At 46.8% G+C, this 14,432-nt stretch overlaps 1 protein-coding gene across 1 annotated transcript in view; it reads left to right on the forward strand.

Moving 5' to 3' along the window:
• arhgef10 (Rho guanine nucleotide exchange factor (GEF) 10) overlaps positions 1–14,432 on the forward strand; it is a 243,031-nt gene that overhangs the window by 211,181 nt on the left and 17,418 nt on the right. Inside the window, exon 28 of the mRNA XM_052024835.1 lies at positions 12,692–12,834. Within this exon, the coding sequence (XP_051880795.1) occupies positions 12,692–12,834 (143 nt within the window). The remainder of the gene's footprint in view (positions 1–12,691; positions 12,835–14,432) is intronic.

The raw sequence follows: 14,432 nt of genomic DNA on the forward strand, positions 1-14,432 counted from the left end.
GGCGAGGCCTGATGAAAGGCAAGTAATGCTCCTACCAAAAAGGCACTGACCACCTCCTACAAGGCAGAGTCCAACCACCTATCATTGACATTCAACAGCTCTGTCATTGCTGAATCTCCCAACATCAACATTGACCAGAGGTTCAACAGGAGCAGCCACGTAAATGCCCTGGCTACAAGAGCCGGTTAGTGGTTTAACTCAGCTCCTGACGTCCCAAAGCCTTTCCACTTTCCGCAAGGCACAGGGGTCAGGAGATCTGTCCACGTGCCTGGGTGAATGCAGTTCCAACAGCCTGCAAAAAGCCGGAAGGCCCTTCAAACAGTAGTTCCAGGCAACACCGTGAGTAAAGCTGTTTGTTTGATATTTTTTCTGACCAACAAGGTCGAAAATCACAACACAATTTTGGGTGTTAGAGTGCTGTTAACAACATTTGCAGGAGTTTTACACTGAGGGAAGAAAAAGCTTCTGTTGCTCAGAAAAATCCCTTCAAAAAGTTAGTTGTTGAAATCCTTGCCTGGCACTAATTGCAAGTTATGTATAATTTGTTAGTTTAACCTAATGTTCACTTACAATGGCCTTGCCTTGTAATGTACTGTGCTGCTGCTGCAGAAAGCTGACTTGTGTGACATTTATACCCTGTGTGTGCCTGTGACAATAAACTTGAACTTGAGAGGTGCAATCTTCCTCCATTCTAGGTAAAGCAACAATGCCACAAGTTGTTTCCTTCAGACTGATTCCCAGGAACTTCTTGGCCATTAAAGCTTCTATATTAAGTTAGACGCAAGCAAATTATCTTCTTTGATTGAAGACCTTGCACTTGCTGGGAATTTTCCAGCAGCAAGTGGCCATGTTAACTGCCTCTGCTGTCACCAGGATGTCACTGCTCGCTGTGGAGAGTCTGGTCCTGGTTGCAATCACTGTGTCAGGCCTTGCTCCTTCAGTGTCCGTTTGTTTACAGAAGCAGGGATTCAATTAATGAGCAGTAGTGGGGAAAGCAGGTCATTCCCAGCAGGTCGTTCGTTCACTGCCAGTAATGAGCTGTGGCAGAGTCGCCAAGTTAAACTGGAGTGTCTGGCTGTAACTCATGATTACTCTGGAGTGCACTGTCTCCCTGGCAGATCCAGCTGGCAGGAGTTAGAAATCATTCGGATCTCTGTTCCAAGACCCAACACCAGTGCCTTCCTGTTGTTGGTATTTTTTGTCAGTCTTGCAGTTTTTTAGGAGACACAAGAGACTGCAGATGCTGGAATCTGGAGCAACAAAACGAGCTGCTAGAGGAACTCCTCCATCATGCATCTCCTCCAACCTCGTCTGCCCCATTCCGTGCTCTCGAGCTGGCCTCCCTACTTCAGTCAGACCAAGCACGCACTAGACAACGGCTTTGTCGAGCACCTGTGTTCTGTCTACCATGGCCTTCTGGAGCTCCTAGTTGCAAGACATTTTAATTCCCTGGGAGCTGGGAAGCAGCGGCACTAATCGCTGCATCTCTGTGCTGCAATCTGGGAAGCTCTCTGTGTTTGATCAGATGCAGCCATGATGTGTTCTACAATGTTGTGGATTAAATGTACTATGCAAGGCTGGATTTGACATTTTGGGGGAAAGGATGGGTTCTTTATTTGCAAAAGAGAAAAACAGATCACAAATGAGGCGTCTATTCCACGCATAATCCTGAACCAACCACTGACACAGGAGGAGCTGCTCTTTGTTCCAGAATCAGAGTTCATTTTCCAACTTGTGGTTTAAACATTGACCTTTAAAAACTATGAAGTTTTCTGTTAACCACCTCAAAGCGTCCCATTATTGACATTGGTACAGTTTTTCCAGATTCTTTTGTTGTGAACACTTTGTGTTGCAGCCAAAAGCAAATCACACAGCAGTGTTCACCACTGGTGCTGACTGTTTCCAGCCCCCAGTCTTGCTTTAATATTGGAGAGGCCTGGAGCCCTACAGCACAGAAACAGGCCCTTCGGCCCATCATGTCCATGCTGACCTTTTCGTCCATCGACACTAATCCTATTTGCCCGCATTAGGACCGTATCCTTCTAAGCCTTGCCTATTTGTGTCTGTCTAAGTGCCTCGTAAACATGGTGACTGTATCTGACATTGATGCTCAACGGTGGCTTGCTTCAAAGGTTCTTTGTTGCTTCTTGCACCTGGAAGAAGTTTGTTTTGTATTGTTGGAGGATCAGAAATCTGGGTAAACAGGATGACCGGTTCTCATGGTACCAATGCTGCTCCCTGCAAATGTTTGGGAGTGTCAGACGACACAGTTCGAGAAGCAGATTGCTGGACCTAAGTTAGGTCTGCTGAAAAAAATGTATGCAGTTTGGGAAAAGTTTAGACACAGAACATAATTATAAGGGCAACCAGTTTTGCCAGCTGTTCTGTATAAAACAGAATGGATTGAATTTTTAAAACCACACAGGCCTTTGTTCCTGTTGTGTTTCATGCACAATGTAAGATTAAACTTATAAATTGAAAGTGGAACTTCAAATGTCCTTTCAATGGATTTGTCTGAAGTTAGATGAGGGCAGTGTGGTGGATGTGGTTTACATGGATTTTAGTAAGGCATTTGATAAGGTTCCTCATGGTAGGCTTCTTCAGAAGGTCAGAGGCCAAGGGATCCAAGGAAGCTTGGCTGGGTGGATTAGGAATTGGCTTGCATGTAGAAAGCAGAGGGTTGTGGTGGAGGGAGTGCCCTCGGATTGGAAGGCAGTGACTAGTGGTGTCCCGCAGGGATCGGTTCTGGGACCTCTACTTTTTGTGATATTTATAGATGACTTAGATGAGGGGGTGGAGGGCTGGGTTAGTAAGTTTGCGGATGACACTAAGATAGGCGGTGTTGTGGATAGTGTGGAGGGCTGTCGGAGCTTACAGAGGGATATTGATAGGATGCAGAGCTGGGCTGACAAGTGGCAGATGGAGTTCAATCCGGAGAAGTGTGAGGTGGTACACTTTGGAAGGACAAACTCCAGGGCAGAGTACAGGGTAAACGGCAAGGTACTTGGCAGTGTGGAGGAGCAGAGGGATCTGGGGGTTCATATTCACAGTTCGTTGAAAGTTGCCTCACAGGTGGAAAGAGCAGTTAAGAAGGCCAATGAGATGTTGGCTTTCATAAGTCGCGGGATTGAGTTTAAGAGCCGCGACGTTATGATGCAGCTTTACAAAACTCTAGTTAGGCCACATTCAGAGTACTGTGTTCAGTTCTGGTCGCCTCATTATAGGAAGTATGTGGAGGCATTGGAGAGGGTGCAGAGGAGATTTACCAGGATGCTGCCTGGATTAGAGGGTATTGAATATGAGGAGAGGCTTAAGGTGCTAGGGCTTTATTCACTGGAAAGGAGGAGGATGAGAGGAGACATGATAGAGGTATATAAAATATTGAGAGGAATAGATAGAGTAGACAGTCAGTGCCTCCTTCCCAGGGTACCAATGCTCAAGACGAGAGGTCATGGCTTTAAGGTTATGGGTGGGAGGTTCAGGGGAGATGTCAGAGGGAGGTTTTTCACCCAGAGAGTGGTTGGTGCATGGAATGCACTGCCTGGGGTGGTGGTGGAGGCTGATACATTGAACAGGTTCAAGAGCTTGTTGGATAGGCATATGGAGGAACGTGAGATAGAGGGATATGCGGGAGGAAGGGGTTAGGTAGTGTGAGGGTGGTCTGATGGACGGCACGACACGGTGGGCCAAAGGGCCTGTTTTGTGCTGTATGGTTCTATGGTAAAGATGGCCATAGGTTGATGCTGTTCTACTGTTTTTGTGGAGACTATGCAGTTTACAGTGTGACTCACTTTGACATAAGATTTCTTTATTAGTCACATGTACATCAAAACACATGTACAGTGAAATGCATCTTTTGCGTAGAGTGTTCTGGGGGAGGCCCACAAGTGTCGCCACGCTTCCGGCACCAACGTAGCATGCCCACAGTTTCCTAACCCGTACCTCTCTGGACATGAAGCAACATCAGCTTTAGTTTGAACTTACCTTGGGAATGCATCGAAGCCCACGTGTGATAAGCCCCAGTGAATGTCCCAGAGCGATGCAGTTGGAAGCAGGTCCTTTGGCCTACTGTGGCCAGGTTGTCCAGTAAGGATCTAAACCCATTCCATTTTCCAGCACTTGGTCTCTCCTTGGTGATTCACATGCTCACCCAGATGCTTATATGTTGTGAGAGTCTCTGCCTCCGCCACTCCCTCAGTGCGTTCTAGACTCCAACCTCCTCTGGGTGAAAAAAATCTTCCTCAGATCCCCTCTAAATCTCCCACCCTTCACTTGCCTTCGAGTGACGCTGCTAATGGAGAAAAGTTTCTCACAATCTCCCCTCTCTCCTCATAACTGAGATGCTCCATCCCTGGAGAATATCCTCTGCACCCTCTCCAGTGCAGTCACCTCCTTCCTATAGTGTGGTGATCAGAACTGCACACAATATTCCAGCCTACCCAGTGTTTTATAAAGTTGTCCCATAACTCCCTGCTCTTAAGTTCATTGCCCTGGCTCATAAAAGCCCTGATCCCATATGCCTTCTTAACTTCCTTACCTACCCACACTGCAACCTTCAGGGACACTTGGACTTGTTCACCAAGCCCCACTGCTCCTCAGTACTTTCTCATCGTGTAAATCCTAGCCTTATTAGTTGAATAATACCTGGACCTCGAATGTTCCATCTGCCAACTCATCAATATTATTCGGCAGCCTTCTCACTAACAACAATTCCATCCATTGTGAACTAACTAACCATGCCCCCTACAGTCACATTCAAGCCATCAATGAATATAACAAACAGCAAGGGTCCTTGGACTGATCTCTGTGGCACACCACTGGTCACAGCTGTCCAACCACAGAAGCAACCTTCCACCATTGCCATCTGCCTCCTGTCACCAAACCAGTTTCAGATCCAGTTTACCAACTTGCCCTGGATCCCATGGGCTCTTAACTTTTGGACCAGTCTCCCATGGGGGACCTTGTCAAAGGCCTTACCGAAATCCCTGTGACCCACCGAAATCCACTACCCCCAATTGACATACTGAGTCACCTCAAAAAATGGAACCGAGTTAGTCAGACAGGATCTCCCCTTAACAAAGCCACGTAAACTGAAGGTTCCTTGATGACCAGAAGTTACTTTGTTCCTTAAGTATGAAGAAAAGTGGATTTTCTGCACCAATTACATTGCTGCATTATATTTGCTCATCTCCATGGAAACCTTTCTTGTCCTCATCTGAGTTGGCCACAGTTCAGAACGTTTACTGCACATTTTGGCACAAAATAACAAGAGGTGTTAACCTTGTTGTCACCTTTCCTGTCACTGTTGAAAATCCACTGGAAAGTAAGAGGAGAAAATCACAGAGACAGTTTAACTCTGCGATTCCCTCTTTAACCATCTCAGAGAAGGCAAGGGAATGGGTCGCGTTTTCTGGCCCTCAAGGATATGTTATTTCCAAAAATAATGAAGAGAAGTTGTGTACTGAGGAATGGTGGGGTTGGGGTACCAGTATTTGGATAGGCGAGGACTGAGTAGGGATAGTCAGCACGGCTTTGTATGTGGGATCGTGTCTGACAAATCTGTTAGAGATTTTTGAAGAGGTAACCAAAAGAATTGATGAGATCAGGGTGGTGGACATTGTCTATATGAACTTTATCAACGCTTTTGACAAGGTCCTGCATGGTAGGCTACTCGAGAAGGTTAGATCACATGGGGTCCAGGGAGAGCTGGCTAACTGGATACATAATTGGCTCAATGGTAGGAGGCCAAGGGTGGTGGTGGAAGGTTGTCTTTTGGACTGGAGGCTGGTGACCACTGGTGTGCCTCAGGGGTTGGTGCTGGGTCCATTTATATAAACAATTAAGATGAGAATGTACAAGGCACGGTTAGTAAGTTTGCTGATGACACTAAAATAGGTGGTGTCAAAGGCAGTGAAAATGGTTATCAAAAATTACAGGGGGATCTTGATCAGCAGAGTAAGTGGGCCAAGGAATGGCAAATGCTGTTCAATTCAGATAAGTGTGAGGTGTTGTATTTTAGGAAATCAAATCAGGGTAGGATTTAGGCAGTGAATGGTTGGGCCCTGGGAATTGTTGCAGAGCAGAGGGATCTTGGAGTATAAGTACAGAGTTCGCTGAAAGCAATGCACTTGATGTAGAAAATCCAAATTTCTTCATACATAAGGAACAAAGTAACTTCTGGTAGACAGGGCAGTGAGGAGGGCGATAGGCACACAGGCCTTCATCAGTCAGGGCATTGAGCATAGAGGTCAGGATGTCATGTGCAGTGGTACAAGACTCTGGTGAGGCCACACCTGGAGTATTGTGCACAGTTTTGGTCACCCTGTAGGAGACTGAAGGGTGACCTTAAAGAGGTGTGTAAAATCGTGAGGAGTATAGATAGGGTGAATGAACCATAGAACCATAGAACAATACAGCACAATACAGGCCCTTCAGCCCACCATGTTGTGCCGACCTTCAAACCACACCTAAGACTATCTAACCCCTTCCTCATTCCTCTATCTTAAATTCCTCCATATGCTTATCTAACAATCTCTTGAACTCGTCCAACGTATCTGCCTCCACCACCACCCCAGGCAGCGCATTCCATGCACCAACCACTCTCTGGGTGAAAAACCTCCCTCTGATATCTCCCTTGAACTTCCCACCCATTACCTGAAAGCTATGCCCTCTTGTATTGAGCATTGGTGCCCTGGGAAAGAGGCGCTGGCTGTCCACTCTATCTATTCCTCTTAATAGTTTGTACACCTCTATCATGTCTCCCCTCATCCTCCTTCTCTCCAATGAGTAAAGCCCTAGCTCCTTTAGACTTTCCTCATAATGCATACTCTCTAATCCAGGCAGCATCCTGGTAAAGCCCCTCTGCACTCTTTCCAACTCCTCCACATCCTTCCTATAATGAAGCAACCAGAACTGGACACAGTACTCTTAAGTGTGGTCTAACCAGAGTTTTGTAAAGCTCCATCATTACTTCGCAGATCTTAAACTCGATCCCATGACTTATGAAAGCTAACATCCCATAAGCTTTCTTAACTACCCTGTGGCAACTTTCAGTGATCTGTGGATATGAGCCCCCAGATGCCTCTGCTCCTCTACACTGCCCAGAATCCTGCCATTTACCTTGTGCTCCGCCTTCGAGTTTGTCCTTCCAAAGTGTACCACCTCACACTTCTCTGGATTGAACTCCATCTGCCACTTGTCAGCCCAGCTCTACATCCTATCAATATCCCTCCGTAAGCTTCGACAGCCCTCCACACTATCCACAACACCACCAATCTTTGTGTCATCTACAAACTTGCTAACCCACCCTTCCACGCCCTCATCTAAGTCATTAATAAATATCACAAAAAGTAGAGGTCCCTGAACCGATCCCTGTGGGACACCACTAGTCACAGCCCTCCCATCTGAATGCACTCCCTCCACCACAACCCTCTGCTTTCTACAGGCAAGCCAATTCTGAATCCACAAGGCCAAGCTTCCCTGGATCCCTTGGCCTCTGACCTTCTGAAGAAGCCTACCATGCAGAACCTTGTCAAACACCTTACTAAAATCAATGTAGACCATATCTACTACACTACCCTCATCGATCTTCCTGGTCACCTCCTCAAAGAACCCTATCAGGCTAGTGAGGCAAGATCTTCCCTTCATCCCTTCACAAATCCATGCTGGCTGTCCCTAATCAGTCCATGATTCTCTAAATGATCATAGATCCTATCCCTTAGAATCCTTTCTAGCAGCTTACCCACCACAGATGTAAGGCTCACTGGTCTGTAATTTCCTGGACCATCCCTACTACCTTTTTTGAATAAGGGGACACCCTCCAATCCTCCGGTACCATCCCAGTGGACAACGAGGACTCAAAGATCCTAGCCAACAGTTCAGCAATCTCCTCCCTCGCCTCACGAAGCAGCCTGGGGAATATTCCGTCAGGCCCCGGGGACTTATTTGTCCTAATATTTTCTAACAGCTCCAACACATCCTCTCTCTTAATATCCACATACTCTAGAACATTACCCTTACCAACACTGTCCTCAGCGTCATCAAGACCCCTCCCATTGGTGAATACTGAAGAGAAGTATTCGTTGAGAACCTCACCCACTTCCACAGTTTCCAGGCACATCCTCCCACCTTTGTCTCTAATCGGACCCACCTTTACTCTAGCCATCTTTCTGCTCTTCACGTACAAGTAAAAAGCTTTGGGATTCTCCTTAACCCTACTCGCCAAAGCCTTTTCATGTCCCCTTCTCGTTCTCGTCAGCCCCTTCTTAAGTTCCTTCCTTGCTACTCTATATTCCTCACGAGCCCTGTCTGGTCCTTGCTGCTTACACCTTATGTATGCTGCCTTCTTCTTCCTAACTAGTTGTTCCACCTCTCTTGTCACCAATGCCCACAGTCTTTTTCCCAGGGTTGGGGAATCAAGAACTAGAGGGCACAAGTGTAGGGTGAGAGGGGAGAAATTTAAGAAGTGACCTGAGGGGCAACTTTTTTCACACAGGGAATTGGAATTGGTTTATTATTGTCACTTGTACTGAGATACAGTGCAAAACATGTCTTGCATACCGATCATACAGATGAATTCATTACACAGTGCATTGAGGTAGTACAGGATAAAACAATACAGAATGTAGAGCAAAGTGTCACAGCTACAGAGAAAGTGCAGTGCAGGTAGACAATAAGGTGCAAGGTCATGAGTCCATTTTATCATACTAGGGAAACGTTCAATCGTCTTGTGACAGCGGGATAGAAGCTGTCCCTGAGCGTGGTGGTACGTGCTTTCAGGCTTTTGTATCTTCTGCCTGATGGGAGAGGGGAGAAGAGAGAATGTCGGGGGTGGGTGGGGTCTTTGATTATGTTGGCTGCTTTACTGAGGCAGCGAGAAGTGTAGACAGAGTCCATGGAGGAGAGGTTGGTTTCTGTGATGTGCTGAGCTGTGTCCATAACTCTCTGTGGTTTCTTGCCGGCTTGCGCATACCAAGCCATGATGCATCTGGATAGGATGCTTTCTGTGGTGCATCGACAAAAGTTGGTGAGTGTCACAGGGGACAAACCAAATTTCCTTAGCCTCCTGAGGAAGTAAAGGCACTGGTGAGCTTTCTTGGCCGTGGTGTCTATGTGATTGAACCAGGACAGGCTGTTGGTGATGTTCACGCCAAGGAACTTGAAGGTGGTGAGTACATGGAACGAGTTGCCAGACGAAGTGGTTGAGGCAGGTACAATAACAACACTCAAATGACATTTGGAAAAGGACATTTAGATAAGAAGTGTTCAGAGGGATATGAGTCAAATGGGGGCAAATGGGACTAGCTTGGTGGGCACCATGGTCAGCATGGACAAGTTGGGCCGAAGGGCCTGCTTCTGTGCTGTACCACTGTGTGACATCACAAAGAAAGAAAAATAATTCTTGGATGAATAGTATTCGTGTAAGACAGTCAAACTAAATGTAATGAAAGAAAAACATTAAAACCCTGAAAATAAGTGGTTTATTGAGGTATTATGAGGTATTTCAATCATAGAAACAGGCCGACTGGTTCCAAATGTCAATGATGTCATTGTTCCCAAAGGGCTTCTTCCCATTGATCTGTCTCCAAGCCCAGCAGTGTATCCGTCTAATCCCGCCAGCCGCAGCATCACTGCGTAACCAGAGCAGTGTGTCTCTCTGCCCCCACCCACATGGCTGTCCATCCTTGGGAACATCACTATTTAGTACCAACCACATACCAGCTGATCTGCCACAGTGACAGAAGGAGCAAAACAACAGTGCTGGAGGAACTCAATGGGTCAGGCAGCATCTGTGAGGGAAATGGATCTCTCCCCTCTCACCTTAAACCTATGTCCTCCAGTTCCTGATTCCCCAACCCTGGGAAAAAGACTGTGCGCATTCACCCCGTGCCCCTCGTGATTTATACACCTCTGTAAGGTTACCCCTCATTCTACTACGTTCCAAGGAATAAAGTTCTAGCCTACTACTTCTCTCTATATCTCAGTCCGTCAAGTCCCAGCAACATCCTCGTAAATCTCCTCTGCACTCTTGCCAGCTTAATGACATCGTTCCTATAGCAGGGGGACCAAAACTGAACACAACGTTCCAAGTGCGGCCTCACCAACATCTTGTCTGCAACATAACCTCCCAACCTCTATACTCAAATCCCTGACTGATGAAGGCCAGAGTGCCAAAAGCCTTCTTCACCAGTTCCTCCCAGCAGTTCCCCTCCTCACCTCCTTCCCTTTATTCCATGTTCCACTGTCCTCTCCGACCAGATTCCATCTTCTTCAGCTCTTTGTCACTTCCACCCATCAGCTTCTTGCATCATGCCTCCTCTCCCCCCTCCCTCACCTGCCTAATCACCCCCCTCACCTGGATCCACCCATTACCTGCCAGCCCTTGCTCCACCCCTTCACCTTTTTACACTGGCTATCTCCCCTCTTTCCAGTCCCAATGAAGGGTCTCGATCCAAAACATCAACTGTCCATTTCCCTCCACGGATGCTGCCTGACCCGCTGAGTTCCTCCAGCATTTTGTGTGTTGCTCCAGATTTCCAGCATCTGCAGTCTCCTGTGTCCCCGCCTCCTGCACCACCCTGTCTACCTGCGACGCCACTTTCAAGGAACCATGTACCTGTACCCCTAGGTACCTCTGTTCTACAACACTCCCCAAGGCCCTACTGTTCACTGTGAAAGTCCTACCCTGATTTGTCTTCCCAAAGTGTAACACCTCGCACTTATCTGAATTGAACACCATTTCCCATTCCTTGAACCACATACCCAGCTGATCAAGGTCCCTCTGTAACTCTCAATGACCATCTTCACTGTCAGTGGAACTTCCCCAACACACCCACCAAGTCCCAGATGTGTGAGTATTTCACTGAATCAACAGAAAGAGGCGGGCTGACAAACCAGGCCCTCAGTGTCCTCATCGCATCTCCCTCTGAGTGCTTTGTGTTCCACACCTCCAGCCCCAGGTGATATTTTGTGCATGCACTTGGAAAGTGAAAATGCTTGTCTGTAAATCCTTAGCAACTTAACTGCAAAATATTTATCCCCAAGTGAGTGTTGACACTTGCATTGTGGCTGGGGGTTTACTGTGATACATGTCGCACTTGTTCCAACTCAGTTGTCCTCTGTTGTAAAATGGGAAGAAAAGAAAGTCTGGAATGAGCAATGTGCTTAAGCTGCATTGTGAGAGAGTCATACAGCTTGGACACAGGCCCTTCAGCCCATCAAGCCCATGCTGACCATCAAACACCAATTAACATTAATCCCATTTCAATGCCTCCACATTCCCATCAACTCCCCCAGGTTCTACCCCTCACCTACACACCAAGAGCCAATCAACTCATTGACCCACCACGTCACTGGGATGTGGGAGGAAACTGGAGCACCCAGGGGAACCCCACATGGTCACAGGGAGAACGTGCAAACTCCACACAGACAGCGCCGGGGGTCGGGATCGAACCCGCTATCTGGAGCTGTGAGGCAGTGGCTCCTTGAGTTGAGCCACTCTGCCATCTTGCTGTTGCTGCATTGTGAACTTTGCTTCATGTATTCAAGCTGATGAAGGCTGACAACAAAGCATGGAAATATCGAGAGATACTGTACCTTTCCACTTCTGCTGTGATCTACTTGCATTCCACTGATGATCAATCCTTGACTGCATCCACACTGTTCTAAGTGCAGTTCAATAAAGTGTGTCCATCTCTATAATCTGTGGTTACACCCTTGAGCAGAAATGGTCTTTGTTAAAACATTGAACTGACTTCACTGCAAATCTACAGGGATAAAGGCGAAAGCTTTCTGTTCACCACAAAGGAAGGTTATAACATCACATTTATATCCATCAGCTGTACTTGAATTATAGAGTCATATAGCGCAGAAACAGGCCCTTCAGCCCAACTGGTCCATGCCGACCAAGGTGCCCACTTAGGCTAGTCCCACTTGCTCGCATTTGGCCCATATCCCTCGAAACCTTTCCTGTGCATGTACCTGTCCAAGTGTTTTTTAAATGTTGTTAATGTACCTGCCTCACCCACTTCCTCTGGCAGCTCGTTCCACGTATGCACCACCCTCTGTGTGAAGAAGTTGCTCCTCAGGTCCTTTTTAAGTCTCTCCCCTGTCACCTTAAACCTATGTCCTCTAGTTCTTGGTTCCCTTTCCCTGTGTGCATACACCCTACCTATGTCCCCAATGATTTTGTACATCTCTGTAAGGTCACCCCTTAGTCTCCTAAGTTCCAAGGAATAAAGTCCTAGCCTGGCCAACCTCTCCCTGTAACTCAGTCCCTCGAGTCCTGGCTACATCCTCGTAAATCTTCTCTGCACCCTTTCTATGGCTTCCACATCCTTCCTGTAGTGAGGTGACCAAAACTGAGCACAGTACTCCATGTGGGGTCTGACCAGGGACCTATACAGCTGCAACAATACCTCTTGGCTCCTAAATTTAATTCCCTGACTGATGAAGGACAATACACCATATGCCTTCTTCACCACAGAGTCAACCTGTGCACCTGTGCGAATTCTTGAAGCATTTTTCAAGAAAACAATAAAAATAATAAAATGTTTCATGGTGTGCGTTAATTTTATCTGTTTTTAACCACACAAAAAAATGTTTGCATTCAAGGTCAGGTTTGGTGTTCTGCACCACCTATTGTAAGAAAACTGAAACCTTCAAAGACTTTATCTCAATTCTTCTTTTAAAGATGGGTTATGGAATGCTGATTCTCCAAAGGTGCTGAGACTTGGTGATCTGCCAGTTAAATCCATCCTAGTAATGGAAGACTCGATCTGGACGGCTTCTGGGGGACAGGTTTTCATCATCAGCACCCAGACACACACGGTGCAGGTAAATGCAGAATGGTCTGAATCAAATTTTATGACGATAAAATTTTTGTGCAAATACTTACACCCCAGTGCAAACTGCAGAACTTGTTATCCCAAGGACTGTAGATGTGTAGCTGATGTGATCCCAGTGTAACCATGGAGCAAACAAACCTCCAATTTCTTAAAGTTGATATGCTTTCCCTTTAGGATGCAGAGGACGTTAGGAATTGTCATGCACAGAATGGGACTTCTTCAGGGCAAGCTTTCTGGAGTAAAAGCAGAAAGTTGGTGGTATAGTGGACAGTGGTTATTTAAGATTTCAGTGGGTTTTGATCAGCTGGGCCAGTGGATCAAGGCATGGCAAATGGAGTTTAATTCAGATAAATGCAAAGGGTTTGGTAAGACAAAGCAGGGCAGGACTTACACAGTAAATGACAGGGCCCTGGGGGGTGTTGTAGAACAGAGGAACCTAGGGGTACAGGTACATAGTTCCCTGAAAGTGGTAACACAGGTAGACAGGGTGGTGAAGAAGACGTTTGGCACACTGGCCTTCATTGGTCAGGGAATTAAGTACGGGAGTTGGGATGTCATGTTACTGCTGTACAAGATGTTGGTGAGGCCACATTTACAGCACTGCAGATAGTTCTGGTCACCCTGCTATCATTAAACTGGAGACGGTGCAGAAATATTTACAAGGGGGCAGACACGGTAGTGTAGCAGTTAGCGTAACACTATTACAGCACCAGTGACCCCAGTTCAATTCCGGCCGCTGTCTGTAAGGACTTTGTACATTCTCCCCGTGTCTGCGTGGGTTTCCTCCGGGTGCTCTGGTTTCCTCCCCCATTCCAAAGATGTACAGGTTAGGAAGTTGCTGGCGTGCTATGTTGGTGCCGGAAGCGTGGCAACACTTGCAGGCTGCCCCCAGAACACTCTACGCAAAAGATGCATTTCACTGTGTGTTTCAATGTACATTTGACCAATAAAGAAAACTATATCTAAATCTAAATCTAAAATGTTGTCAGGACTGGAGGGTTTGGGTTATAAGGAGAGGCCGGACAGGCTGGGACTGATTTCCCTGGAGTGAAAGAGGCTGAGGGATGACCTCAGAGAGGTCTATAAACTCATGAGGGGTATAGAAAAATGAATTGCTAAAGTCTTTTCCCCAGGGTAGGGGAGTCCAAAACTAAAGGGTACAGGTTTAAAGTGAGAGGGAAAGGTTTAAAAGGGACCTGAGGGGCAACGTTTTCATGCAGAGGACAGTGGGTACATGGAACGAGCTGTCAGAGGAAGTGGTAGATGTGGGTACAATTATGACCTGTAAAAGGCACTTGGACAGGTCCATGGATGGGAAGGGTTTGGAGGGACATGGGCCAAACACAGGCAAATGGGACTGGCCGAGATGGGAATCTTGGTCGGCATGGACCAGTTGGGCTGAAGGGCCTGTTTCTGTGTTGTATTTCTCAATGACTCTTAAGTACCGGAAAAAGTCAGCAGGTCAGGCAGCATCTGTGGGAAGGGAAACAACGTTTCAGAGTCAAAGATCCTTCATCAGAACTGAGAAAGAGAGAAAACAAGTTGTTGTAGGTAGCAGGCAATGTGGGGGTGGTGATAGAGTGAACC

Source organism: Pristis pectinata, chromosome 10, assembly GCF_009764475.1.
Source record: "Pristis pectinata isolate sPriPec2 chromosome 10, sPriPec2.1.pri, whole genome shotgun sequence".
Taxonomy (NCBI): Eukaryota; Metazoa; Chordata; class Chondrichthyes; order Rhinopristiformes; family Pristidae; genus Pristis; species Pristis pectinata.